The 27,993-nt window shown below is 38.3% G+C and overlaps 1 protein-coding gene across 1 annotated transcript in view; it reads left to right on the top strand.

Annotated features, from left to right (window-relative positions):
• Positions 1–27,946, top strand: part of KPNA3 (karyopherin subunit alpha 3) — a 61,479-nt gene extending 33,533 nt beyond the window's left edge. Inside the window, exons 3-17 of the mRNA XM_061994420.1 lie at positions 4,725–4,814; positions 5,027–5,056; positions 5,150–5,202; positions 5,290–5,385; positions 7,683–7,768; positions 11,100–11,186; positions 11,576–11,745; positions 12,869–12,913; positions 15,266–15,397; positions 17,515–17,643; positions 20,000–20,104; positions 20,240–20,311; positions 20,415–20,577; positions 21,494–21,588; positions 25,331–27,946. Of these exons, the coding sequence (XP_061850404.1) occupies positions 4,725–4,814; positions 5,027–5,056; positions 5,150–5,202; positions 5,290–5,385; positions 7,683–7,768; positions 11,100–11,186; positions 11,576–11,745; positions 12,869–12,913; positions 15,266–15,397; positions 17,515–17,643; positions 20,000–20,104; positions 20,240–20,311; positions 20,415–20,577; positions 21,494–21,588; positions 25,331–25,429 (1,452 nt within the window). The 3' untranslated portion in view covers positions 25,430–27,946. The remainder of the gene's footprint in view (positions 1–4,724; positions 4,815–5,026; positions 5,057–5,149; positions 5,203–5,289; positions 5,386–7,682; positions 7,769–11,099; positions 11,187–11,575; positions 11,746–12,868; positions 12,914–15,265; positions 15,398–17,514; positions 17,644–19,999; positions 20,105–20,239; positions 20,312–20,414; positions 20,578–21,493; positions 21,589–25,330) is intronic.
• Positions 27,947–27,993: the final 47 nt, after the last annotated feature.

Here is a 27,993-nt window from a genome sequence, read left to right on the forward strand (position 1 = left end):
ACTCTTGGTCCTGCCATGTACCTCCATAAGTTGCAGGGGCACAGCTTGTATTCTCGCCACGGCTTGCAGAGGGATCTCTGATCTATTGCTTCTCCTTCCTTCCTCCTTCTCTGGCTGAAGGGTCCGTGTGGTTGCCTCCATCTTGTATCACTCTTACACCTCCTCCCAGCACTTCAAATCCCCGTCCCCTAAATAGTGATGGCAGAGGTGCCACATTGGCCCAGTTGGGTTGGAGGTGGGTCTGAACCCAGGAGCCGGGGGAGAGTCCGCAAACTCTTTACGGGGTCTTCACTGCAACCCGCTCCCCCTGTTACTAAGCCAAAAGCTGCTCCTTGCTAAACCAGAACACTCTCGTAAGGAAAGTGGAATATCTTGGCATTGGAATATATGCACACTTATTTTGGATTAAATTAGGAAGCATTCCCTTTGGTATAGTCATGTTGCCAAAGGAATTGGATAGCTGTGTGTACAGGTAGAAAAGGCTCTCTAAGGAGCTATTAACTTGCTTGCTGAAACGGGAGGGAACTGTGCTCTTGGTTAGCTCAGTTATGGTGTGCATTATGACCATGTTCAACGTGCATCTGCAAATGGAAGCCTTTCAGTGCTACTCGGTCTGAGCATGCTAAGATTTCTAATAGTCTGAGGCAGTTTTGCTCTTGTCAAGAGAGCTTGTCCCATAGTGATAATTAAACCTAGATGATATATGTTTGGTATGCTGGAATTGGAAGCATTGTTCTTTGTTACCATCTTCACCATCATTGGCCTCTCAGTGGAATATCTTAATTCCTAATAGCTGCAGAAAAGTTAGTTGGAGCTCCATTTCATTTCACCTCCAAGCGTGCTGCTGCCATTAGGAAATCAGTCCTTCAATGTTTGTTCATCTGAGTATTTATGGGACTCTCCTCCAGGTAAATGGAATTTTTGTGAGGAGTAGTTTGGAGATACCCACTATATCAGTGTATGCATAGAAAATTCCTTGAATGGGAGAGAGATAAGTTACTGTAACTATGTGTTTGTTTACAACCTGCCTTCTTTTCTTCTTCACCCAAGTCCCTGAAAGATTTCTAGGGAACTGGAAGAACACTAAAAAAACCCAATAAAATTCAGCACCAATTCTTTGGCCACAAGTAGAGAGAACCTGTGCATGCGCCTCTAAATTGTACTTGAACAAATAATTTCAGCTAATGGTACTTGTATAGAAATGTACTCTCTGTGAATAAACATGGAGTGTGTATTAAATAATGCTTACAGGCAGGCAGTCTTTCTGAAGTTCTTCAGGGGAAGTGGCAGAGTAATTAAGTGCTTTGTCCACTGCCATGCTCTACACTTGCTACCTGGTGTTAGTAGAAGATGATTTTCCAGCTGTTCAACTGCTGAAGGCCATGCAGCTCATTCCTGCCATTCTGTGAGGATGCTCTTCACTCACCCACAGTGGGACTTTGGCTGTGTTCCAGCTCTATTCTCTGTGTTGGAGGGGATGGACTAGTTGACCTCTAAAGATCCTTTCCAACCCAGCCATCTATGTGATTTACTGCTGTATTCCAGCCTCTGCCATCCTCATATTTCAGGATATTTGGGAGAGGATTTCAAAATACATCTTCATTTTTACTTTCTGCAGTAACTGGATATGATAGCCCTCATGTTACATTCTGCTAGAGGCACAGCCCTGACAGATGCCGATCACACAGAGAGATATGTTGAAGAGACACACCTATAGAGGGACAGCCATTCAGTACCACAGTTGCTGCAGTGTGACTTGACTTTCTGCATTTGAAAGCTTCTTGGTCTTTCAAGCTAGAAATTGTATGGTGCATTTTCAACTGTTTCTAGTTAGTGTCTGTTTGGGTAGAAAAATCATGAGGGTGGAAGTAATGTGTGTGATCGATGCAGCCCACATATGCATGTCTATCTGTTTCCATTTTAACAATGAGACCTTTGTTCTGAGTGAGTGCCACCAATTTAATGTCAACACAATGGAGAAGACTTTGGCTTTAAGTTTTCACTTACAGAACCAAAGTAATGTGACTTTAAATGGCTCTTGCATATCCTCTTGACTTTTGAGGGATTTTAGTCAAAGCTCCTCGAGGTGTATTCATTCTATGCCAGTGTACATGCTTTTGTGGGGAGCAGTGTGGATCAGTCATGTGCCAGTTTCTCTCCCTAAATATGGGGACAGTTCCTTAAGGTCAGAATATTCAGTATTGGGGGAATCTGCTAATACTGTGGTGTGAAACACTGTTTGAGCTCTTGAAATATTTTATCATTTTTTACTGATAGAAGAAACCTGAAAATAACAAATGACATGATGTGACTAGAATTTTTATTTTTATTAAGCTCAATAGAAATAGTTTGTTTGCTAAATTCTTGACTATTCTAGATATTTCAGCATTTTTTGAATCAAAGCACCAAGAGGCCTACATCTAAAAGGCTTTTTAAAATGGAAATTTAAAGGTAAAGATCACCCATCTTTATTGCAAGATGTTGCAAAACACATAGTTGAGCTTTACCAAATCATTTGTTTAAAAAACAAGTAGATATCACCAGGCAAATCAGTGTGGATAATAATTCTCACATCAAACATAATTTAAAAACAAAACCAAAAGCAACTGAAAAGCTCTTTCCCTGAATTTTGTGAGCATAAGGTGTAGAAAATCCAGCCAAATATTTTGGAAGAATAGAATCAGAAAACCCTGCCTTGTATTGCTTCTAAGTAGTTTGCTAATGGTGAGGAAACTTTACCCTTCCCAGTAAGTGATTTCATTTGAAACATTTAACTTGCTCCAGCAGAAAGTCATGGTTCTGCACTGAGCCCCTAGTTCCCTCTGGTTGCACCTTTCCTGAAGACAAACAGCACTGCTGGACCAGTGTTTGTCACTTGCATAACTTGTATATCTTGCCTGTAAATTCATGCATGTGTGGACTTGCTCACCACCATGATCTCATTGATACCTCTGGGTAGGAAGCGGACAGTTGATGGAAGACATCAGGACGTTCCTCCAGCTTCAGTTCCTTCTTCCTTCCCTGCAATGTTAGGCTGTGTTTTAGTTAGACAAACAATAGGAAAAGGAATTGTACTTGAGCAAGGCCAAATTGGCTAGGGTTGAATGATACTTGTTCTTTCCTCAAAATGTACTTGGTGTGGAAAAATGATGCAAATACATTATAAGTCCTTGTGGTGAATCCATCCATCAGTGTGTACCTGCCTGGTGCAGTTTGTCTGCACAACACTCTTTTCTCAGCGTTTAGCTGCCTGCTTATGTACATCTTCCTTCTTTCTGGAAACACTTGACAACAAGATAATTTCAGTGCTTGTCTGTGTGTCTGTGCTCTGACTATGCTGCTGTTACTGTATAGCTCTGGAGAGGCTGCCATAGATAATCAAGGTGATCTTGTGCACTCTTTGAAGATCTAGTTTCTGCATTTAGACTTGACAAAACCAGACTGTCCTAAACTCGTGGAATGCTGTCTTCTGCGTTAAAGAATTATTTAATTCTGTTTCTTGCTTTAGTATTCTCTGATCTGATTAAAAAAAAAAAAAAAAGCTTAACTGTATTACTTGGGACCCTTTCAAACTGAAGCTGGAAAAATTGGTTTCACGTATAAAAAGTAAAGAAGTCCCAGAAATTTTTGACCTGAGGTTTGTTGGTTTCACAAATTTAAAATGTATTAAAAATACTATTCCAAATGTATGACATGGTCTTGTCTAAATTTTAGACTTTCTCTTTTGTTTCATATATCTAGAGGTACAATCACAGATAGATAGGGCAATGGAAGATGATGGTGCAGCATGTATGTCTGAGTACCTTTTTGTGATTGGTTTGGGTATTTTTTAAAATAAACACATTTTCATTCTCTAATGAAGCAAAACATTGAGAAGACATAACAAACAGCTGTAACACCTAAGATAAATCTATTATACTGGCAAGGAAAGACAGGCTTTTCAGTCTCCAAGCAATTATCTGATAACCAAACAGTGCTGACTGTAGAGATTGTGTTCTAGCATACCTGGCTTGTAATATATAAAAAAGCCTCTAAACAAAATAATGTTTTGAAGGAGTTCCCAATATTTTGTTTTGTTCTATATTGGGGGAAAAAAGTGCATTTGGGTACAGTTAAAATTGCTGATAGATTTCCTTTCTTTTTGAATTAGAACTTTAGGTGTTCAAATATTCCAATAAAGTAAAGTAGAAATGTAAAATGGGTACTTTACCACTGAAAAGGTAATTTTTTTCTTCAGTAACTCCTTAAAAGAGTCTGAAGAGTGTCTTAAGTCACAAATTGGTCTAATAGAATGAGTAGGAAATATGACAAGTGACAATGTACATTGAGCATGCTACTTTACACACAATATGAAAATATATGTAAGTAGGGAACTTTGAAGTAGGTTTAGCTGGAAACTAATCTTACACTGGGGAATAACTTGTTACATGTGGCTAAATGTTAATGTCATGCAGATCTATGTGTACTGTAAATGTCTTTTAAATAATCGATCTCCAAATGCTAAGTTTTAATTCATTCAAGTGTCATGGATTGTCATAGTTCTGTCCGTGATTAGCTGGCTGGTAGAATCTTACAGCTGAAATACTGCAAATTCTATTTGCAACTACAAACGTCTTGTAAGAAAAAGCAATTTCATCTAAATCTTTAGTTTGAAAGGAGCCATTATATCATCACCCCCTACTAATAAGCACTAAATGTATTTCTTTTTCGTCATTCCTTTACAGAACAAAAGAGACGAACATCTTTTGAAAAAAAGAAATGTTCCCCAAGAAGAAAGTTTAGAAGATTCTGATGTTGATGCTGACTTCAAAGCAGTAAGTTCCTTGATAATGGAATTATTTTTAAAACTTTATTGGTGTTTCAAAACAATGTGTTCTGGTTTTATTTTAACACTGTAAGTCTTGCGATTGTTTGAAAGCAAAGTTATGAAGTGATAATCTGTTAAAATGTGTTTGATTGTATTAAATGTTTTAAAAGAATATCATTTAGTGACAAAATGACTAAAACTATTTTTTTTCTTTTCAAGCAAAATGTAACACTAGAAGCTATACTGCAGGTATGTTACATTTAACTTCTTTTTTTTTTAAAACTAGAAGTGCATGTTCTGTGCATTTTTTGGTTTTACTGGTTTTTTGGATTTTTCTTACAGAATGCCACAAGTGACAACCCAGTGATCCAACTGAGTGCTGTCCAAGCTGCAAGGTAAATACAAATAAAGGTACAGAAATATGTTTCCTACACATTTCATGAAGAAATTTACTTACTTTACTTTTATGTTTAATTTCACAGAAAACTCCTATCAAGTGACAGAAATCCACCTATTGATGACTTAATAAAATCAGGAATTTTACCAATTCTGGTAAAATGCCTAGAAAGGGATGATAAGTAAGTACACTTTTGAAACACATTCGCTTTTACTGAAAAATCTGCATCCAAAAAAACACCTCATTATTTCAAATGAAACTGAAGTTTCACAGCACCATATAGTCTTTAGACAATGTATCACTTTCCATGACAATAAACCATAAATAATCCAGGAGTATTTATTCTGCCACTGAAATGGCATTTTAGTTTTTAGAGCTTATCCAGCTGATGGACAAATTCTTACTAAATTTCTCATTGATTTTGAATCTTTCGGACTTTTTTGTTAACTGTTTTTAAGAAAACCTGTCTCAAACTTGTGTGTATTTGTGTGAAGGCAGAGAACATGATTAGTTGTGAACAGCACTCTTCTCTTTGCTAGAATACACTTATCTTTTCCATTGGAGTTGTTAACTTAAGTTTCTAGCTTCATTTATTTTCACTGAGGGTGTATTTCCTTCTGGACCTTTGCTGCTCCCTTATGTAATGATACAACCCCATGAGCATGCTCTGTGTTACACTCCTTTGTTGGAAAACAAAAGCTTCAGTAAAAGATGCAGAAAACGTTGAGCACGTAGTTGCAAGAATTTGATGTAGTTTAATGACGTGTAAGAAATAGGCCCTATACTGCGCTTCCTGAGACTCTTATTTAGATAGATGGGGATTAAAACATTTGAGGTAAATGTTTTAGGCTGTCTTTGGTCTCAGGCAACCATAAAAGTATTTATAGTATTTCCATTTTCAAGATTATTTCTGCAGCCATGAGGGATAGAAACTTCAAAAATTCATATTGGCATTTGAGTATAACTTGTTGTTTGCAAAAACACAAAGTGTGAGTACCTTTGTTTCTAGCTTGTTTAACTAAATACTTTCTTAGAAGGCGACTGGCGGTAATGTTCAAATTGGGGTGGCATGAAAATTGCTGTGAAAATGCTGTGGAAGTTCTTTTATTACAATTTTCTGTCTAGTTTTTATATTATTTACCTGTGTAAATGTTTACTAAGCCTTTGAAATTGAACTTGACATTTTCTTAAGCAGTCCTTTTAAATGGAATTGCTGTGTAATATTTAGTAGAGGTAAACTCTGCAATGACTTTGTGTAGCAGATCATTAAAGCTCCTGTTGATATTACAACTGAAAGCTTACCTGAAGATGAAGAAGGATGGACCTAAAATTTTAATGCATTTGGTCCTAGAATGTAAAGGTTTATAGATAGTTGCTGACAGGTACTATTTGTTTTTACAAATCTTTATTTACACATCTTGGGCTCTCCTAATTCTTTTCTAATCCCATCCCAAATAAAACCTTAAAATGCTTTGGAAACTACTGCACAAAAGAAAGCTTGAAGACAGCAGGTGCTATGGCTACATATCAAACGTAATTGATAAAGATCGCAAAATCATGGAAATAGAAAATAGTCATCTAATAGAACATATTCACTACTCCTCCCAAAGCCAGACACCTTACCATTATGCTGATCATCATAAACTATAAACTCTTTTATAGCTTCTAGAACTCTTAACATCTAATATTTGTTTGAACAAACAGTTTTTAAGGAAACTGTTTCACTAAACTGCTGTTGGCAAAGACAACGGTTGACAGACATCTTTAGAAGAGATGTTCTTCCAGCTTTCATAACGTCTGTAACTAAATTTATTTGCATTTAACGAGTCCATTTTAACATAAGTATGGTGCAGTCTTTTGTTACTGATGCTAGATTTCCCCCCCTGCCTTTGTTGGAGCAGAAAAGTGTCTTTATCCCAGTATACCAGTCTAGACTTGATCTGGGATGTAGTGTTAGAAAGGCCAAGTTCTGATTAGTTATGGTCAGACGTGGTTAATTTATTGAGGACTACTAACAGCAGCAAGACATTTGCACTTTCTTCACTAAATATGAATGGTGTTGGATTGGTTGGATGTGAAGAGGTTCCTGTTACCCATTAGAAAGGCATAATTACACTCCATGTTGAGGAGTCTTTCATACAGGAGATAATCAGTTGACTAGATTAGTGGGCCAGCTTTCCTGCTTGCTTCAGCAAATATTACTGCCCTTTTTTTTATTATTACTAATGTGAAGTCAGAATGATGGGTGGTTTACAAAAGGTCACAGAATGTCAAATCTTTGTTTTTTTCTTACAACTTTTCCAGTGAAATATCCAAGCTTAGAGTTTTATTTTTAAAAAAACATCCAACTTTTAGCCCAGTGGCAGTGCTTAAATGTAGAGTGTCTCAGAGAGGATACAGGTAGTAATACTGAAATGAATCCTAAAATAATCTGCAGATCATGTTTCAACTTATTACTGTCAAATTATTTCATTTCAGTCCTTCATTACAATTTGAAGCTGCGTGGGCATTGACTAATATAGCATCAGGCACTTCTGCACAGACTCAAGCTGTTGTACAGTCTAGTAAGTATTATAATTTGGGGGTTAGGTGGTCATGGATATTGTGGGTAAAAGCAGAAGAAAAATATTTGAGTAACAAGTGCCATTGTTTACCAAAACCATTAAAATAATAAATGTATGTCTGTCCTTTCTAAAAAAAACCCAAAGTTCTACGTTTTCATAGAATCATAGAATGGTAGGGGTTGGAAGGGACCTTTAGTATGGATCCCAGACCTGATTTTCCTATAAAGAAGGTAGAGAATGACAAGTGAAATACTTTGTATGACAAAAAAAACGCTACTCCTTTCTAATTCTTTGGCTGATTTCTGAAGTCATGTACCGTTAATTCCCCTATGGCTAAAGCATATATTAAGAAGTGATTCTTTCTACCTCAAAGGTATGTTCGTAAATCTCATTATAGTTGTCAAATACCTACAGTTATATAAACTTGCTCATTTAAATACACAGTTAAGAAGATTACCATCCTTTCCTTGACCCTATTATTAGTATCTCCTATACACAAGTGTGTTGTGCTGTCTTCGTTTCCTGCTTAACCAACCAGTAAGACTTGCATCATGAAAAGAGATAGGAGATAAACTCTAAAGGTAATTGCAGATAAATTATCCAAATTAGTGTGTCAAGATTAGATATATAGGCTTTATGTATCAACACACTTACCTTGAAACAATCACCTTGATGTTAAATACAACATTTTGTCATTAGACAGGAGACTGTAGGTAAGAAGATAAATAATAAATTGTCTTGGCTTATATTCAGTGTTTTTATATGGGAAAGCAGTGTCTTAGTTATTTGATTTCTTTTAAGTGTATGAGCTGGTCATTCAAATCAAAATACTGTTTTTTATGGTTTTAATAGCTAATAAAATATCTTACTAGTTGTTAGATTCTGTATAGTTAAGATATGGGCGCAATAGAATAAGAATGCTTATCAAAATGAGCTTTAGATAATAATCATAGAATCACAGAATGGTAGGGGTTGGAAGGGACCTTTAGAGATCATCTAGTCCAACCCCCCTGCAGAAGCAGGTTCACCTAGATTAGGTTGCATAGGAACATGTGCAGGCAGGTCTTGAAGACCTCCAAGGAAGGAGCCTCCACAACCCCTCTGGGCAGCCTGTGCCAGGGCTCCCTCACCCTCACAGTGAAATAGTTTTTTCTTATGTTTAAGTGGAACTTCTTGTGTTCCAGTTTATTCCCATTACTCCTTGTCCTGTTGATAGCTGCTATAGAAAAAAGGGATGTCCCAACCTCCTGACATCCACCTTTTAGATATTTATAAATGTTAATAAGATCTCCCCTCAATCTCCACTTCTCCAGACTAAACAGCCCCAGTTCCTGCAGCCTTTCCTCATATGTTCCATTCCCAAAGCCTTTTAAAAAAATGAAATGGCTTTAATTGTTTTAAGAAATCCTAATGTGGTTTAGGCACCTCTGTTTTTAGGTTACTTTTCTGGTGCCTAAAATATCTTTGAAAATCTATTCCCAGATTTTTTCGTACTTCCCAACTTGTTCATTGATTAGTCATTGTTTTCTTCCTTGTCCAAGACACAATGTTGTCGCATTTGAATGAGTGAATCTGAGAAGACTGTTTATCGTATTAGCTTTCAGAAAAGGAATATGGAAAAAATCTTGAAGTGAAAATTAAAATGAAAATATATATAGCACTGTTGTTACCTGAGCAATTACAAGAAGCTCAGGCTGGCACTTCTCTCCTAAAATCTGTTCAGCCTAATGCTTGAAAAGAAGACAATATTACACAATTAGTTTAAAGAAGCAAAAAGCTTTTTTCAAGCTTTAGTCTTGAAGAGAAAATAGAAGAAGTTTAGTCTGAAAGTCTTGCTGCTTTGGCTGGGAGATAACTATGGGAAAACAGACTCCCAACTCTACTCCCTAAACATAAGGGTTGGTTTGAGGAAAGCAATAGACCCTTGCAGCTGTAGAAGAGGATGATGCAGTCTAAATACAGAAGAAGGCCTCCTGCAATCAAGAGGGGACATATGGCAGCTGGAAGGCCTAGCAAAAGAGAAGTTCTGTATACACAGAATAGATATTGGCAGGAGCCAGTTTATTAGAAGTAATTATTTTTTTTTTTGAGAGCAGTAGATCAGATGACATACAACTCTTGCGTTCGCAAACTGTCCTCCTGCCGGAGTGCTGATATGAAATAATTTCATTCCTCCTTTTAAAAGCATACCAAGATTGCAATCTAATATAAACTATGTACTTGCCCCTCTTCTCTGCAATATGTTGAATACATGCATGGCTGAAGTGTAATCTCAGTAATCACTGAGAAGGAAACTAGAATATTCCGTCTGAGCTACTGGATGTGGGACGATTGTTACAAGAACAGAGAGAGTGATTTTAAGCAATGGTGTGTACTGCTTCCATTCCTAACTTGTCAGTTTTAGGCAATTGCTGAATTAGTCATCTAAGGCAGAGAAGGAATTTTAGGTTGCCTTTCATCCTTGTTGCTTTGCCTTTTTCAGGAAAATATATCAGGGGTTTTGGCTCATTATCACACATTACATTATCAGCAGTGTATCAACAGACACTTGCTCACGCAGTGTTTTGTAATTCTGTGAAAATTTCGGAAGCTATTTCTACAAGGAAATACATAACAGTATATAACTTGATATTGTTTTACTTTGCTCAGAAAGACTATAGGACAAGCATGATCATATGTATGTTTAAAAAATTTCTGCAAGAATTACTGTTTTTCAAGCAGTGTGGGTTGTCTGGAGGGAAGTAGTACATGGGAATAGTAGAGGGATACTTTCTTAGCTCTATTAAATATATTTTATTCAGCAGAAACTGATATCTAAAATCAGCACCACTTCCTTAATCCAGTATGTTGCCTGCATTATATAAGAGCAAATTAAAATGTGTCTTAAGACTGGCAGATGGATGTAAATCATCTCTGCATATGGAAACTAACTATAGCCACCTCTTGGGAGGAAGCTGTTTTGTTAAAGTCAAGATTCAAAGCACGTTTGCGCAAGTAGGCCTGTCATTCTGCTGGGTATGTATTGTGATCGTAGATAGCTGGAAAATCTGAATTACTGGGACATAAAACCTGACACCTTGCATATCAGTTTGAGAAGCAAGGGGAAGTGTTTAAATGTGGGGAGCATTGCTTGATCTCGAGTCTAATTTTTTTCGCATCTCTAGATATGTGTAGAAATGTTGAACCGAGGTTTTGTGTGCTCTTCATAACAGAAACATGTATAAGGCAGAGAAATATATATGACAGAGAAAGTGTTTTGTATTAATTGATGAAAGTAGTATGCATGTATTCTGTTACAGTAAAAAACAAATCCAATCTTTGCATTCTGCAGATGCAGTACCTCTCTTCTTGAGACTACTTCATTCACCACACCAGAATGTTTGTGAGCAAGCTGTCTGGGCACTCGGAAATATTATAGGTAACTCTTGTTGTTATAATGATTTGAATTCAGGGAGTGTTTCATTTTAGAATTTGACTTTTTGAACATTGGCATTATCATTTGAGACTATGTTTCCTCTAAATTTGATGGCTAAATATGATGTTTTATGTGGCCAGATTTACATACGTACATCCTATTTTTTTTCTGAAGAGTATCATGTGCTACACAAAATATTAACAGGATAAATTTTGACTTGTAAAATATCCATACATGTCTGTACAGATGTGTATTTAATTGAACATCACCTTTTAGTAATAGGCTATTGGTGAGGAAACATAGAATTTCAGTATCCCAACATGTCATTGCATACATTTCAAGATTTTCCATTTTTAATGTAATTTCTTTTACAACAATTTTCATTTCTGTAGGTGATGGTCCTCAGTGTAGAGATTATGTCATATCACTGGGAGTTGTCAAACCTCTTCTGTCCTTCATCAATCCTTCCATTCCCATCACCTTCCTTCGGAACGTCACATGGGTCATTGTAAATCTCTGCAGAAATAAGGACCCCCCACCGCCTATGGAGACAGTTCAGGAGGTAAATAAAGAATTATGAGACAGATAATGCTTTACACTCTGGTCTAGAGGCCAAATGTTTTACATTGTCATACTATGAATTTATGCATGTTTTTTGCTATGGTCTTGTGCCACTTAGCAGTTGTTAAATGAAGTAAATTGACCAATTTGATGCTTCTCACTGAGGCTGTAATAAAGGTATTTGTAACGTCTGAAAGTAAGACTAAAACCTGATGAGATATCTACTAAAATGGACACAACAAAAGATTAAAACTAGAACATGTTAACATGCTCAATATTTCATGTTTTTATTTTAAAAAGGACTACAAACATGGTTCTGTATATAGAAGTATTCAAATATAATCATTTTCAGTAAGAGGAACTGTAATTAAACTAGTGAACATGGTGTAGCTGTGAACATACAGTTAATGTCAGGTCACCACTGGAGAAGAGAAGCATCTGAAAATCCTTTTAAACTGGTAAACAGAGCAAAGGCAGTGTTTATAGAATAGGCACAACTAGTGACATGAAACTGTTTGACTAGAACTATAGTCATAATTTACATAAAGTTTTAAATTTTAGGGTAAATTCCAAAGTGTAGGTAGAGTTTTTGAAGCCATGTGAAGTCCAATATTGTTAAAACTATAATGATACTTAAAAAAAGAATAAACTAAGGATTTTTTTTTTTAAATGAAGTAGAAAATGGGGAAACTTTTACTAGTAATGCTTTCCCAAATAAAAAACCTCTGTTTTGAGCAGTCTTGTCATGGTTCGGTTTTGTATTTACTCCATATACGAGTACAAAAATAAAAATTCTCTGTGATCCATGAGCATATTTTATAGTATTAGGCTACTGATTTGTCTTCTCTCATGTGGTAACAAAGCTTTCAAAATAGCAGGGGGCTGTCTTATCTCTGTTCTTTGCGTGTTTTCCCTCAAAATATAGTCTGTTCTCTGTGTGTCTTTGAAATACAGTACTGCCTTGTATTTATTTATAGATATTTTTATACATATTTTGAGGGAATGACCAGCTGCTGGAAAGTGTGTGAATGGAATGTGTCAATGCAGTCTCAAACTAAGTTTTGTGGTTCATGTTTGTACAACCAGTTTTATTCTGCTGTAATGACCAATTAACTTCTTTTCAGATTTTGCCAGCGTTATGTGTTCTCATTTACCACACAGATATAAACGTAAGTAACTTCTACAGTTTCAGATATTTGGATTGCTTCTTGTCTCTAGAAAGAAAATGCTGCAGGACTGTGTTTTAAGTGGCTAACTTGGTTTTGTATGTTAATTTATGTGTAATTAAGTAGTAAATGCACTGTTAAATGCACTATTAAATTTGTAATGTAATATAATTGTAATCATTCAGAGCATGAAAAAGAAAGTGTGTATCAGTCCAATCAAATATTGTGTTCATATGGGTAAACCTGACCTTTGTAATCTATTGAGTGCCTGACTTTGCAAACCTTTGCAACAAAGGAAATCACATATGAAAATATAGTTAAATAAACAGCAATAATCTATTGTTTTGTGGCACCTTTTGACAAATTTTCTTCAGGTTTTTGGTACTAGACCTTCAGTACTTCCCACATTCTTGATCCATGGGTGTACATACATTTTGCAAGTAAAGTCCTAGAGGTGTGGATTTACCTTCTGAAGTCTTACATTGAGACTTCAGGAACAAAAGTCTGTGTACCTAAGGAATCCTGAGCTTGCTGCTCTTCTGCTCCTGTCAGGACTTCATCTTTGACTCTTGCTCCTTGTTGTGATCCTTTAATTTAGGGAAGCAGGAATTGAACTTTTGTGATAGTTCTGGAGCTAGAGCAATAATATTGGTGGAACTGTCATTACTTCCACACTGTGGTAGTGGTGTTTCTGCTGGTTTTTTTAATGGTGAAGTGGATTTGGCTCCACAAAATATTTGCAAACAGTTTAATCTGATTTTGCCAGGGTTTTCCCAGTGTAATGTGAGTGGGAGACAGCACATGGTGACTTTCCAATTTGTGATTTGGATAAACCTGAATGGAAATTCATAGCAAAACTGAACATACTTCTAACCTGTAGGCTTTTTCACCTGCCAAATTAGAAAGCTTTTGCAAGCAATGATTATGTGAAAGCTTCTTGAAGTCGATATGAGACTATGTGATGCCAGGTTTTGACTGATCTCAATTAGGGTGCCCATTTTTTTGATCCCAAGAGTCAGGTGCTAGTTTGGAGGTACCAGTCTGGTCCCAGCCTCTCTGTACTGGAGCAGCAAACCTATCTTTGGAGATGAGTCAGTGAAGCAGGTAGGTCAGCCAGCAGTCCTGTGAGCGCTTCTGGCAGCTGCTGCTCTTGTCACCAACAGGGCTATGGGGCAGCAAACTGGTGAGGCACCATCTCTCACTGCTTCTGCTGCGATACTGGCTCCACTGCAGCACATTCCACTGTCCCTGTGGCATTAGCAGGTGAGGGCAGCAGCAGGCTGTGTCATGAAAGCATTAGGTCAGTCTGGTCCCTGGAGCTGGGTGGAAGCAGCCTGTGGGTCAGGACTTTAAAGTCCTTCCTACGTTTCAGTACAGTAGTGTTTATCTGTCTTAACAGCTGTGAACTTTAAATGGGTATCTCCTTTAACAAATAAGAGTAGACCTCGGTTCCTCAACTGGTGATGTCCGCGGTGGGGTCCAGATTTCTCTTCCTTTAGTTCCTAATGTCATCACTGAGTGATGAGATACCCCCTTTCCTGCTGGCTTTGTTTCTGCTTCAGATACTACCTTTCAATGACTTAACTCTCGTGCCTTTCTTTTTTTGAGAGCTCTCAAATCCTCCCTAATAAATCACTTAATCTTTATTTTCTTGAAGATGCAAAGATTCCTCTGCATGTTGGTAATCTCTGTGGGTTTTTGCTTTGCTTGAACGTTTGCCACCTTACAATAGTTGCTAGTTCTTTAGATGTAAGAACTCCCTTCCTTTGCTGTGGATTTTAATCTTAATATGAAGGCAGAATAAGGTACACATCCAGAATAGTTTGCAGTTTCTCTTCAGAACTGCACTATGGATCAGAAATCCTAAGGTGTAGACAGATGGATTAGAGATGAAGGAAACTTATGTATTCTGTAATCAAAAACTAGCACAGCTAATGAATTAGAGCAGTGTTAGGAGACTGGGTTGGTATTTTCTTCAGAAAGTTAATAGCACAACTGCTTATCTGAGCTGGTTGTCCATCTTTGAAATGCAAATGAAGCTCAGTAGTTTACCTTTGTGAGATGCTGTATGCTGTCACTTTATGCACCAAAATATGGTATTTGATAAAAAAAGTTTTGAGAGAGGACATGGAAAAATTATTATTATAGAACAAATGTCCCCAGTTTTCATAGTTGTATATAATAATGTAACATTTTGCTAATTAGATCTCATCATAATATTTGAGGTTTTCCTGTACCTAAATTGCATGCTGTTTCTTTTTCCCTCAGACATGTGGAATGTTGTTCACAAAATTAAGCCTCTGTTGTATGGATTTTTCTATTCAATATGTAAACCATGTTCTTTCCAATTTGTAGATCCTTGTGGACACTGTTTGGGCTTTGTCCTACCTAACAGATGGTGGAAATGAACAGATACAAATGGTGATTGATTCGGGAGTTGTACCTTTTCTAGTTCCACTTCTGAGTCATCAAGAGGTTAAAGTTCAAGTAAGTCTTGTTCAGTTGCTATTAAATCATCATTTTACTTTAGAGTGTTTATTAGTGGAGTGCTGAGATGAACATTTGCAGCTGCTTTTGTTGTAGGTAAAACCAAATAAGATATGTTACTTATGCTGGGGAAAAAAGAGATTATTAAAATTAAAGAGAACTCAAGCAAAACAGTTCTAATATGGTTTAAAGTGACAGGTTAAACATTAACTTCCATTGTGTGATTACCTGGGGTGCCTTGTTTTTGTAGTCCTAAAATATTTAATACCACAGGTTTTGTGTTTTCCTGAGTTCAAGCTCTATGCACTCTTTTCTGTTGCTGCATACATGCTTGTGCATATTCTGTCTAACAGCTCATGGAAATCAATTAATATTTTGAGACCTTTTGAATGTTCAGGTATTTGCAGATGCTAAGTCCTTTTAGTAAAGTAAATTTCTGTTTAGCTATAAAAGGTGGGTTAACTGAGCTTGTTTGTTTAATTTCAAACAAAGGGAAACAAAAAGTTAGTTAATATGTGCTTGGTTTTTATAAACCAATCATTTTGATTATGTGTCTACATTTGTCATGTTTGCTTGGTTTGTTCTTTGGAAGAGACTTGGAAATTTTTAAATTTGTCAGACTGGTTCACTTGATGAAAAGGAGAGTCTGTCTCTCCAGTCTTATGACACTTGTAAAGCATTCACTAACCAATACACTGGGGCAAGTTGACCCTGGCAAAATTCCATGTGCCCACCAAAGCTACTCTCTCACTGTTGTCCCTCAACTGGGCAGGAATACAACAAAATAAAACAAAAGGCTCATGGGTTGAGACAAGGACAGGGAGATCACTCAGCAATTACTATGACAGGCAAAACAGACTTGTCTAGGGGAAATCAGTTTAATTTATTGCCAATAAAATCGAAGTAAGATAATGAGAAATATAACCAAATCTTAGAAACACTTTCCCTGAATCCTTCTTCCTGGGGTCAGCTTTGCTCTCTATTTATCGACCTTCTCCCTTCTGAACAGCCCAAGAGGATGGGGAATGAGAGTTCAGGCTGGTCCATCACATCTTGACTCTGCCTCCTCAGAGAGGAGGACTCCTCACACTTTTCCTCCAGCTGGGGATCCCTCCCACAGGCTGCAGTTCTGATGAACTGCTCCAGTGTGGGTCCTTCCGATGGGGTGCAGTCCTTCAGGAGCAGACTGCTCCAGCATGGACTCCTCTGTCCATGTGTTCCCAGGTCCTGCCAGGAGCCTGCTCCAGCACAGCCTCCTCTGGGCATCCACCTGCTCCCGTGAGGGGTCCTCCCAGGGCTGCAGGTGGATCTCTGCTCCCCCATGGCCTCCATGGCTGCAGGGACAGGACTTCACCATGGGCTGCAGGGGAACCTCTGCTCCGGTACCTGGAGCACCTTCTCCCTCCTTCTTTGACCTTGATGTCTGCAGAGCTGTTGCTCTCAAACATTCTCACTGTTCACTTTGGCTACAGTTGTACGGGATTTTATTTTGCCTTAAATATGTCAGTCACAGAGATGCAACCACTGTTGCTGATGGGCTCGGCCTTGTAGCCAGCTGATGTGGGCTCTGTTGGACATGGGGAGAAGCTTCTAGCAGCTTCTTATAAAAAGCCACCCATGTAGCCCCACCAATACCAAAACCTTGTCACGCAAATGCAATACATACATAAAAATATTAAGTCCGTTTCTGAAAGTGAATGGAGAGTCAATAAGAAAAAGAGTAGTCTTAGGGGTTTTAATTCTGTAGTGGAGAGCAGAATGGAGAAGTAAGCAACCTTGGCAGGCATAGTCAAAGCCTAGAAATAGTTCATTTAATTGGAACTCAGATCAGATATGTGATGAATTATTCTTCTGTTGGTTTATTTTTTTTATTACTATCTTCACACTTTTTTAGTTGAGCTGCAGTGCATCTATTCAATGAAATGCTGTACTGAGTGTTTCTGTTTTGGTGAGACAGTGCCCATTTTTAGGATGTAGCTCAGAGGATAGTGCTAAATTCTGTTCTGCAAAATATCTCCGTAAAGAGACATCTTAAAATGATCTTTGTTTTAGCATAAGTAACAGCAATGTCTTTAACGTGCAATTCTTTTTTTTTCTTTCCTTCTTTGGATATTCAGACAGCAGCACTGAGAGCAGTAGGCAACATAGTAACTGGTACTGATGAACAGACACAAGTTGTTCTCAATTGTGATGTTTTGTCTTATTTCCCAAATCTCCTGACACATCCAAAAGAGAAGATAAACAAGGTATGATTTGGTGCTTCATAACTTAATCTGATTTTTTTAAGAAATAAAACAGTAGTCTGTAAAATATCACAGAATAATTTTTTGGGGATATTGTTTCAGGCATTTGAGCAATTTTGTGTGAGGATGCGGCCCTTGTGGCTGATGCTTCATTAGGGCTAGAACCCAACAGCCATAGCAAAACCCCAGGGCTACAGGCTTGGGGCAGAGTGGCTGGAAAGCTATCCTGCAGAAAAGAACCTGGGGAGTGTTAATTGACAGCTGTCTAAATGTGAGCCAACAGTGTGCCCGGGTAGCCAAGAAGGCCAATGGCATCCTGGCCTGTATCAGAAATAGTGTGAGCAGAAGGGCCAAGGAAGTGATTGTCTCCCTGTACTGACACTGGTGAGGCTGCATCTCAAGTACTGTGTCCAGTTCTGGGCCTCTCACTACAAGAAGGACATGGAGGTGCTGGAGTGTGTCCAGAGACAGGCAGCCAAGCTGGTGAAGAACATCGAATGAGGAGAGGCTGAGGGAGCTGGGGATGTGCATCCTGGGGGGAGACATTATCACTCTCTACAACTACTCTCCAGTAACGAATGACAGGACACAAGGAAATAGGTTCAAGTTGCACCAGGGGAGGCTTAGATTGGACATTAGGAAGAACTTTTTCACCAAGAGGGCTATTAAGCATTGACACAGGCTGCCCAGGGAGGTGTTGGAGTCACCATCTGTGGAGATATTCAAAAGATGCATAGATGAGGTGCTGAGGGATATGGTTTAGTTTAGTGGTGGGCCTGGCAGTTTGAGGTTAGTGGTTGGAGTTGATCTTAAAGATTATTTTCCAAGCAAAATGATTCTATGAGGATCCATGCATTGCTGTGGATGCTGACCGATTTTTGGGAGGATTTAGGGTTTTTGCCTTGGAGCGTGATACTTTCTCATTTGCAAAGTAATTGTCTAACTTGCATTATAGTTTTTAATATGTATAACTATATATATTAATATATATAAACTAAGGAGTGTTACTTTTGTTGGAGTCCAGTGAGTTGAGTAAGACCAGTCCAGTTTTTCCATTCTACCTTGTTGTAGTGGAGTTTGTTCTTATCCACCTTCACCTTCACCTTCAAGGAAGTGGGGTGTACCACTGTCCTTCTGTGAAAACTGTCCCTGCATTTCCTCTTGTTCCTTTTGGCAGAGAGATCTTTGCTACTGCGAGGGCTGGATGGAATAGGGAGGGTTTGATGAAAGACAGTGACCAGTGCCCTCTTTTTCAGAACTGTATTTCATATTATTTGCATTTGTTTTTAAGTCTTTGTGCCATCTGCCATTACAGAGATGAGGCTGTCTGAGGAGGCTTTTGTGTTTAGCTTACGTGGTTCCCTGATGTAGTGTGCCATTGAGGGGAAAACTATTTCTGAGCAGTCTCTGTTTCTTCAGGCCCTGTCAGCTGTCAAGAGCTCTGAAGAAGTTTGACAGTTCATGCTGCTGTGATCTCCTTCTGGCTGCCCTTCTAGCTCTCTTAAAAGAATGATGAAGAGCTCTTTTTGAATGCCAAATTTTTGTATAAGGGAAGTCTAGAAATGCTTTGAGTTTTAAGTAGATGTTGTGAGGGACAAATACAAATAAGAGAAAGATTCACATCCCTCAAAAATTGAACCCGTTGCATTTTTTTCCTGCAGTATTTCATCACTGGTTGCTTGCCACATCTGATTTTTACTTAAGATTGGAGCCTTGTTAAGATGTTCTGTATTGCCTTGACAAGTACCAGCCTTTGGACCCAGGAATTTGTAACTGCCATTAGATAGATGGTAGCTATGTCAATGACCCACCTGAAGGAAATAACTGAGTAAAGTCTCAGGTCTGTGTCCTGTCTGATACCTGAATAAGCTTTGTCAGCTTCACTTCGTGTTACAGGAAGAAAATGGAAGCTGGAGTTGGTCTTTCTTATATCAGCATAGAAAACTACTACTGAGCTGTCAGTAGCAGGATTACATGAGAAGTCTAGTTTTATATTTTCTTTGCAAAACTGAAAGTTTTAAAACATGATCTTGACTCCAGCAGCATGAAGAGGATATAATTTTAAGTCAGTTTTGTCCCAATGTATGGAGACACCCTCTTTGTAAGTAATAATCTGTCCCAGTGAATTAATCATGTCAATTTTACATTGATTCCCTGCATGTTTGGCTTTCACAAGTGCAATAAAAGTTGGTGTGCTAGAAGTGCTATGGGAGACAAAACTTCGAGGTTCCTTTTAGTGGCTGGCTATGGTATAATTTTAGGTTTTGAGGTTGTTTCCTTTAGTTTGATTGGGTTTAATTTTTCATCTGTAAACTAGTTTTTGAAAGTATTTTCCTTTTTTTCTTTTGTCAAATTGTAGGAAGCAGTTTGGTTCCTTTCCAATATCACAGCAGGAAACCAGCAACAAGTTCAAGCTGTAATAGATGCTGGGCTAATCCCTATGATCATACACCAGCTGGCTAAGGTCAGTCAAACTATCAACTATGCAAGTTGTCATCCTCTTTTAATAAATCTGAAACAAGGAGTCTGTGATTTTTAGTAATAAGCTTGACAGATGTTTCCATGCTGATTTTAATGAGCTATTAATTTTATTTTTCAGGGGGACTTTGGAACACAAAAGGAAGCTGCTTGGGCAATTAGCAATTTGACAATAAGTGGGAGAAAAGATCAGGTGGGTTTAGTGGTGGGATTTCAGATTGTCACAAAAATGTTGCACATGCAGCCATTGGTAAGAAACACAACGTTGAAAGCACATTGTTTTTTTCATTGTTTAGGTTGAATACCTTGTACAGCAAAATGTAATCCCACCGTTCTGCAATCTACTCTCAGTAAAGGATTCTCAAGTGGTACAGGTGGTGCTGGATGGTCTGAAAAACATCCTGATAATGGCTGGTGATGAGGCTAGCACAATAGCTGAAATTATAGAAGAGTGTGGAGGTAAGTGCTTATTAGGCTTTTAAACAAAATTAATTTGCTGAATATTATTCTATCTTCCCCTTGATGTTTACTACAACATTTTTGAGTTTTTTACCATGGGCTATTTGAATAAGAAAATGAAACTGTTATAGTGAGAGGAAGTACTTTTTTGTTTGTTTAGTTTGGTTTAGAGGTGGTCATGGTAGAGGCGTTTGAAGGAGCTTTCTGTAGCTTAGGTATTTCTTAGGTTTAAATGAGAATTGTACTTCTTTTCATTTGATTATTGGATATACTTTGTTCTGTAATAAAACACTCAATTCTTCTTGTAGTTCATTGCCTTGGAAGCAGTTGTTAAGATCATAATGTCATTACAGAGCAAAGCAGAATGAGGAGTCTTTTTGATATTGCAATCAAGTTTTAACACATGCTAATTAATGTATTATACTAAGATAGCAGCAAAGGGATTTGAAGAACATATTACGCTGGAAGTTCTGTTATTCCATATCCAGTTTGAAAATGAGACTAGTGTTTTAAGCTACTCTTGCTGTGAGCATTTGTTGGCTTGTTGTTTTAAAGTAATATGCAATACACAATTTTATCTGCTTCCTTTTGTTGCCATATAGGAAACACAATGACTGAAACAAAAGCTATGGTGTAGGCAGAAGTCTTTAAAAACTATTAAATACAGAGAGTTTTATCTAAAAAGAGACAAGATCCCTTTATCCCTTGTTCATAAAATGGGATACTCCATGGCATGAAAAGGTTCACAAACTACTTCTCTCAAAGATAGCTACTGTGTAGATAATATTTACAAACTGAGCTACATCTTTTATAGTATGTTTCAGTGGTAGCATTTCATAATTTTTCTTAGTTTTTTCAAAGTAGTCAGTAACTCCAGTTTAAACTTATAACACTCTTCTCCATTTTTTTCATTCAGGGTTAGAGAAAATAGAAGCCTTGCAACAGCACGAAAATGAAGACATTTATAAACTAGCATTTGAAATCATAGATCAATATTTCTCTGGTGATGATGTAAGTATGCTAAAGATTGGAGAGTGCATGTGCTGTGCTGTTAGCTTAGTGAGTACACTGTCATTGTTCCTCAGTTCCAGTTGTCATGAACATAGGTTATCTGGGAAGTCAGTTTTCCAGCTCCTTTTTCAGTACAGCTTCCCTTAATTGGAAGTCTTTGAAGAGTTTCTCAATACCAAGAAGTTTTCTTTAGCAACATCAAGATGACTGCTCTGGTTTTGCCTAATAAATTGATTGATGCTGACCTAATTTTGTCACACTGACATGTAAATTAACATGTAATTACTTATGATTAGACTCTAAACAGTTCTTTGGCTCTTCATTTTACTTTCTGGTACACCAGTCTTTGGAGGGGGCAGTGGATCATAAAATGGGAGGGATTGGAAGGGGTCTTTAGAGATCATCTAGTCCAACATCCCTGCAAAAGCAGGTCCACCTAGTTCAGGTTGCATAGAAACATGTCCAGATGGGTCTTGAAGACCTCTGAGGAAGGAGACTCCACAACCCCCCTGGGCAGCCTGTTCCACTGCTCCATCACCCTCACAGCAAAATAGTTTTTTTCTTATGTTTAAATGGAACTTTTTGTGTTTCAGCTTCATCCCATTACCCCTTGTCCTGTTGCTAGCTACTATAGAAAAAAGGGATGTCCCAGCCTCCTGACACCCACCCTTTAGACATTTGTAAATATTAATAAGATCTCCCCTCAGTCTTCTCTTCTCCAGACTAAACAGCCCCAGGTCCTGCAGCCTTTCCTCATATGAAAGATGTTCCAATCTCCTCATCATCTTGGTGGCCCTGTGCTGGACTCTCTCCAGCAGTTCTCTGTCCCTCTTGAGCTGAGGAGCCCAGAACTGGACACAGGACTCCAGATGAGGTCTCACCAGGGCAGAGTAGAGGGGGAGAAGAACTCCCTTGACCTGCTGGCCACACTCTTCTTGATGCATCCCAGGATGTCATTGGCCTTCTTGGCCACGAGGGCACATTGCTGGCTCATTTTTAGCTTATTATCAATCAGGACTCCCAGGTCTCTCTCTGCAGAGCTGCTCGTCAGCAGTTTGACCCCTAACCTGTACTCCTTACTTTCAGATAGGTTACTGTATTTCATCTCTGTAATTGCTCAGTCTTGATTCTGCATCAAAAAGAGTCATCAAAGCCATTAACACCTTCTGCTACTGATTGGTCTAGACCATCTGATATTATATTGTGCCCTGAGAAGGTTTTTCAACCCTTTGGGTTCTAGTTTTCTAGCCACTTCAGCAAGCAAGAAAAATAATTCCATTTTCAGGGCTGTCCAAGGTGCCTGTAGTTCTACAGCCTAGCAGAACTATGTCTTCAGTTCATCTCCTACATTGAACTCTCCACATAACCAGCTCTAATTTTAGGACTCGTTACTTTTCGATTCATGGGCTCATCGTGTGATTACAAAGTTAGTCATCACCGGTTAAGATGTCAAAGTTCCCCGTGCTTGTAATGGTTCCTTGAGTAGTGTCTAATAGTCCCCATAATGGCTCTGAGACTTCTGTAGCTAAATGAAAAGCACAGTCTACTTGGTGGAGGTGGAAAAACATTTTGAGCTTGATACTCCCTTTTGTGTATTTGCTTTTATACATGAACTAGCACAATTTAGTCTATACCTGATGTGCTGAATTTACCTCCCTTCCTCAGAAACAAGACTTTACTTCAGGTTATAAAAACCAGACAAATTTTGAGACAGTAACTAAAAGTAGGAAAATAACCCTCATTGTTTGAGGGCTGGTGAAAAAAACAACCAAACAAACAAAACCCTCCACAAACAAAACCAAACCATCTACAGCAAACAAACAAAGCCAGGAGAAAAAGAGAGTCCAAATTACCTCAAGGGGCACAAAAGACTGGTTATGTTAGCCTGCTTGGCACTATTATGATTCACTGCCCAAGGGCATTCCTGCCTTTTGTCACTTCAACATCTTTTGTATTCTTATGAAATGATTCTGGCTACTAGATATCCCATCATTATTAATCCCATCTGCTTGTTTGCAGAGCCCTATGAAGTGCACAAGCTCGTCTTTCCTAAATAGCACATAGCCATTCATGGCTGTGCTCCAGTCATGGCAGCTGTCCCACCATGTCTCTGTGACCTCAATGAGGTCGTAGCCCCGCATCTGCACCCACATCTCCAGTTCCTCCTGCTTATTCCCCAGGCTGTGTGCATTGGTGTACAGGCAGCGCAGGGGCTTACTCAAACACACAGGCTTCCCTGGGTGGGTGCAGGAGGTTCCTCCCTCTGTTGACACTCCCTCATTTAACACTCCCTCAGGGTGTTCAGCCTTCTGCTTCTCATCTTGCTGTGGGGCTGAGGAGCACTCAATTTCAATTTCTCCTCTGACCCCATTTTCCTGTTGGATGGGATGGGACACACTTTGCCATTTCAACCTCAAGTCCTTCAGTTTAAAGTTCTCTTAATCAAGTCAGCTGGCCTATTCCCAAAGATTCCAGTGTCCTTGTGAGACAGAGGTGTTCCATCCTGCCCTATCAGATTGCAGTCATTGAAGATGTACTATAGGACTACTAGTAGTGGCTTCCTGACTTTAGTTTATTGTGTTAAAGGCACGTGAACTTGGGTAACGTTACTTTGTAGTACCCCTGCAGAAGGCAGAAGTGCTAATTGATCGACTCACAAATATTTTGCAAAGTGTTCTGAAACTGGATTTGATCTTTATTTGGGAGTGACATGCCCCACTCTTCCTACTGAGGACTCTTGCTTCACCAAAGGCCTTAATCTGTCCTGCCATTTAAGGTATTGTCACCCAAAGTAAAGAGAAACAAAGATTTTAGGTGAGTCAGTTCTGACATCTACATTATTCCAAGGCCAGATGTCAGAAAGCTATTTAGACCCCACACAGAAGGACGCTTACCTGCCTCAGAACGACACATGGTTTGAAACGAGGCATGTGGTCCCTGCAGCTTGGTTGGTGCAAGTGGCATGTTCATGGTTTGAAGTTGTGCATATTGATGCTACTGACCACATTATTTGCTGTTCCTAGAGATAGTAAATACCTAAATTCTAACAGCTCTGAGGAAGTTGGGTGAAGTTGAGTACTGTTGACTTTCATTCTGTATCTGTAAAGTAATGAAGTAGAATCATAGAATGGTTTGGGTTGGAAGAGACCTAGTTGGATGATCTAGTTCCAGCTCCCTGCTGTGGACAGGGACACTAGGTACTAGGTACTAGACACTAGGGTACACCCAAAGTACTCAGAAAAGATTCAGCTTATGCCAATGAGAGCTATATAAAACTGCCCTGAAAGGAGTAGTTCTAAATCCTTCAGATGCCAATAGGAGATAGGGAGTACTCTTTTAAGCTTTATGTAAATATTTATATCAGCTGCCGATAAAAATTATTTTGATGTTGCAAGAAAATGGGAGAAAGTACAAAACTAATCTTGGAATTCACAACTAGTGATTAGCCAGCTCCAGAAGCACTCAAAATTGGCATTGAAAATTAAACTGCACAACTAAAATAGCAACTGCTTTGACCAAGCAGCAACCCGATCCCTAATGGTTACAATTTTGTGTTTCCCTGATGGTACTGGATGTGATGTTCTTTCTAAACGTGTTTGAGGAATTGAATTGGAAAAAATGATCTAATTTATTGCAGTAAAATATTTTAAAAAACTGTAACATCAACATTTGTGAATCTCTTCTACATGGACTGAATCGTGGAGGGAATTGGCCTCTCATGCGTTGCTATTGTATTTTATAGATCGATGAAGATCCCAATCTCATTCCTGAAGCCACTCAAGGAGGTACTTACAACTTCGACCCAACGGCCAACCTTCAAACAAAAGAATTTAATTTTTAAGTTCAAAAAAGTGCAGCTTCTCTGTCCCTCACCAGTATGAAGCACCACCAGATGGCTACCAAGTGAAGAAACAAAAGGCTCCAAGACACACATGCCTCTTCGTTTTGATGCTTCTAAAGCAAGCCATGTATCGGTCACTTTGCAGTTGCCAAACGTCACTATCACATGGACTGTAAATGCATATGCATGATCTCTTAAACTGTTTCAGAATTCTTTTTAACAGTCCCAACTACCTTTTTTTGCCTTTTTCCTGGTGCCACATGCTGACAACCGCAACCTGCAGTTTTGTTAAGAATATTCCATAGTGGTGGCACATCGGCTTTCCACAGAAAAGTAGCTTCTTTGGAAAATGGTGCGCTGTGGATCAAGACACTTTGGTATGATGCGTACATTTTGGAAGACTTTACAGGGGCCCGGTTTGCTCTGAGCCTCCGTCATCATCCTCCACAAACATATTTTCATATACTTTATGTGGAAGAATAGATTCAAAAATGCAAGCCAAATGAATTTCATTGGTGAAACTGAAATAAAAGTAACTTAAAAACAAAAACCACAAACACTTGGCAATTGATTAAACACTTAAGTTTCAAACAAACAAAAAAACTACTTCAGCTATCAGTAATTGATGTGTGTTCATTAACTGCCTCAGAAACCAGGGTTGGAGAATGAACTGTAGATTTGGACTGGTAAAGCTTTTGCCATTATACCTAATTTTTGAGAACAGCGAGCCCTATTTGACCACTCACTTCAGCCTGTGTGTTCCTGCTGTTTTGAAGTAATCAAATGCTGTGCATGGTATTTTACCTGAGCTACAACCTGTTATGGACTTGAACTTCTGTTTAAGCTGAAAGCAAGAGTCCCAGACTGTAGGAAAAAAACCCACCACAATTCTGTCCAAAATGTATTAGTTAAAAAAAAAGAATCTTGCTTTCAACTTTCAGTAGTCGATATATTTTGTTTTAAATCGATAATTCAATATGGTTGATTTATATTGGGTTTAAACTGTGGAGCTTTCATGTTTACTGTAATTTAGTCTTAAACTATTTTTTACTTAGTAACCAGTGCTTATGATGATGTGGTTGGCAACAAACCAGCAACTACTTAGAAGCGTCATAAAAGCTTCATTCTTGGAGTATTGGAAGAGTAATTCAGAAACTAGTCTCAAACCTTATTCATGCGATTAAAAAAAGATGCAAACTGGTCGATATCAGTGTGAGGCTGTTCGGAAGCTGCTGCTACTCGGCATAAACCTGATGTGCAGCGCACATTAAATAACTTTACGTAAGGTGTGGGAGGTCGTTGCTTCTGGAAGACCCTCCGACCCAGTCATTTCCAAAGGGATGTTGGTATTGCTGGGGTGAAGATCGATGACTTTGAAATTCTGTAAGCTATCACACAAACTGGTTTTGTTGCTGTTGTTTACTGGGTGTAATTTCCCAATGCATTGATGTGAAGGGATAGAAAAATCTAAACTAATTTAGTTATTGGATGTGGGTTGTATTTACTGTGATGAAGATAAGGACAGATGCCATCAGAGCTTTGTGGATCAGCTGTTTTTTCCACTGATGAACAACGCATAGCAGGTGTGCATTCATTAAATATATATCTGCCAAGGTGGAGCCACTTTAAAGAGTGAGTTGTCTTGTATCTCATCCGGATACAAGCGTATGTTTAAACTGCAAGATTTTTACTTGCTAGATAATCTGTTTTAATATAGTGGTTTGGCCTCTGATTATTTATAGGTTTTATAAATTTTAGAATCAATTTCTCTTTAAGGTGGCTCAGATTTTTCAACTCTTGTGCACATAAAATTGAGTTGAAGTTCATTGTGCCTTTTTTCTTTTCCCAAAAGTTGAGTTGAAGCTTCATATGGTAACTGCATCCTATTCATACACTATAGTCTAAAAATCTTGAAACTGTGTGGTGTTCGCTAAAAAGAAGAAAAAAAACCTAAACAATAAAAAGTCAAAGTTAGGTAAGGTCACAAAGTTTTTGTGGAATTAGAGTTCCAGCAGATGTCATTTGTGAACAAATATTTCCCCTCTTCTAATTCTGTTTAGTCTCCCTCCGTGCCGTATAGACTGACGGATACCCTGTTCAGCCTGCACTCGCTCCTATCCTAGAGATTTCCTACAAATTGATACTGAAACAACAGTTTTCCACTACTGTGAAGGTTTGATCCTTTTCTTGCACTCAATGCGTTATCCATTGAAAGTGAACATCGGAGAACTGGGTAAGGCTGGACAAAGCGTTTGCTCAGTTCTTTCTGTTGTGACCTTATCAGCTTTTGATTGGGATTGCACCATTTCATAGTTAATAAAGGAAACAAAGTATATTGCTGCACTTTTACGTTTTCAGAACAGTGTTTAAAATTGCATTGTTTTTATTATTTTTTTAAACTATCAGTTAAAATAGACTAAAACATTCTTTCAAAGAGGCATCTAAATGTGTTCCTAATTTTGTATATGGGCTTAGGTTTTGTAACCAATAAAAAGCTGCTATCAAATACTATAAAAATTCAAGAACTTATTTTGGAGGTGATGAAACTGCTTAGTCTTCATGGA

This window comes from Colius striatus, chromosome 1 (genome assembly GCF_028858725.1).
Source record: "Colius striatus isolate bColStr4 chromosome 1, bColStr4.1.hap1, whole genome shotgun sequence".
Lineage (NCBI taxonomy): Eukaryota > Metazoa > Chordata > Aves > Coliiformes > Coliidae > Colius > Colius striatus.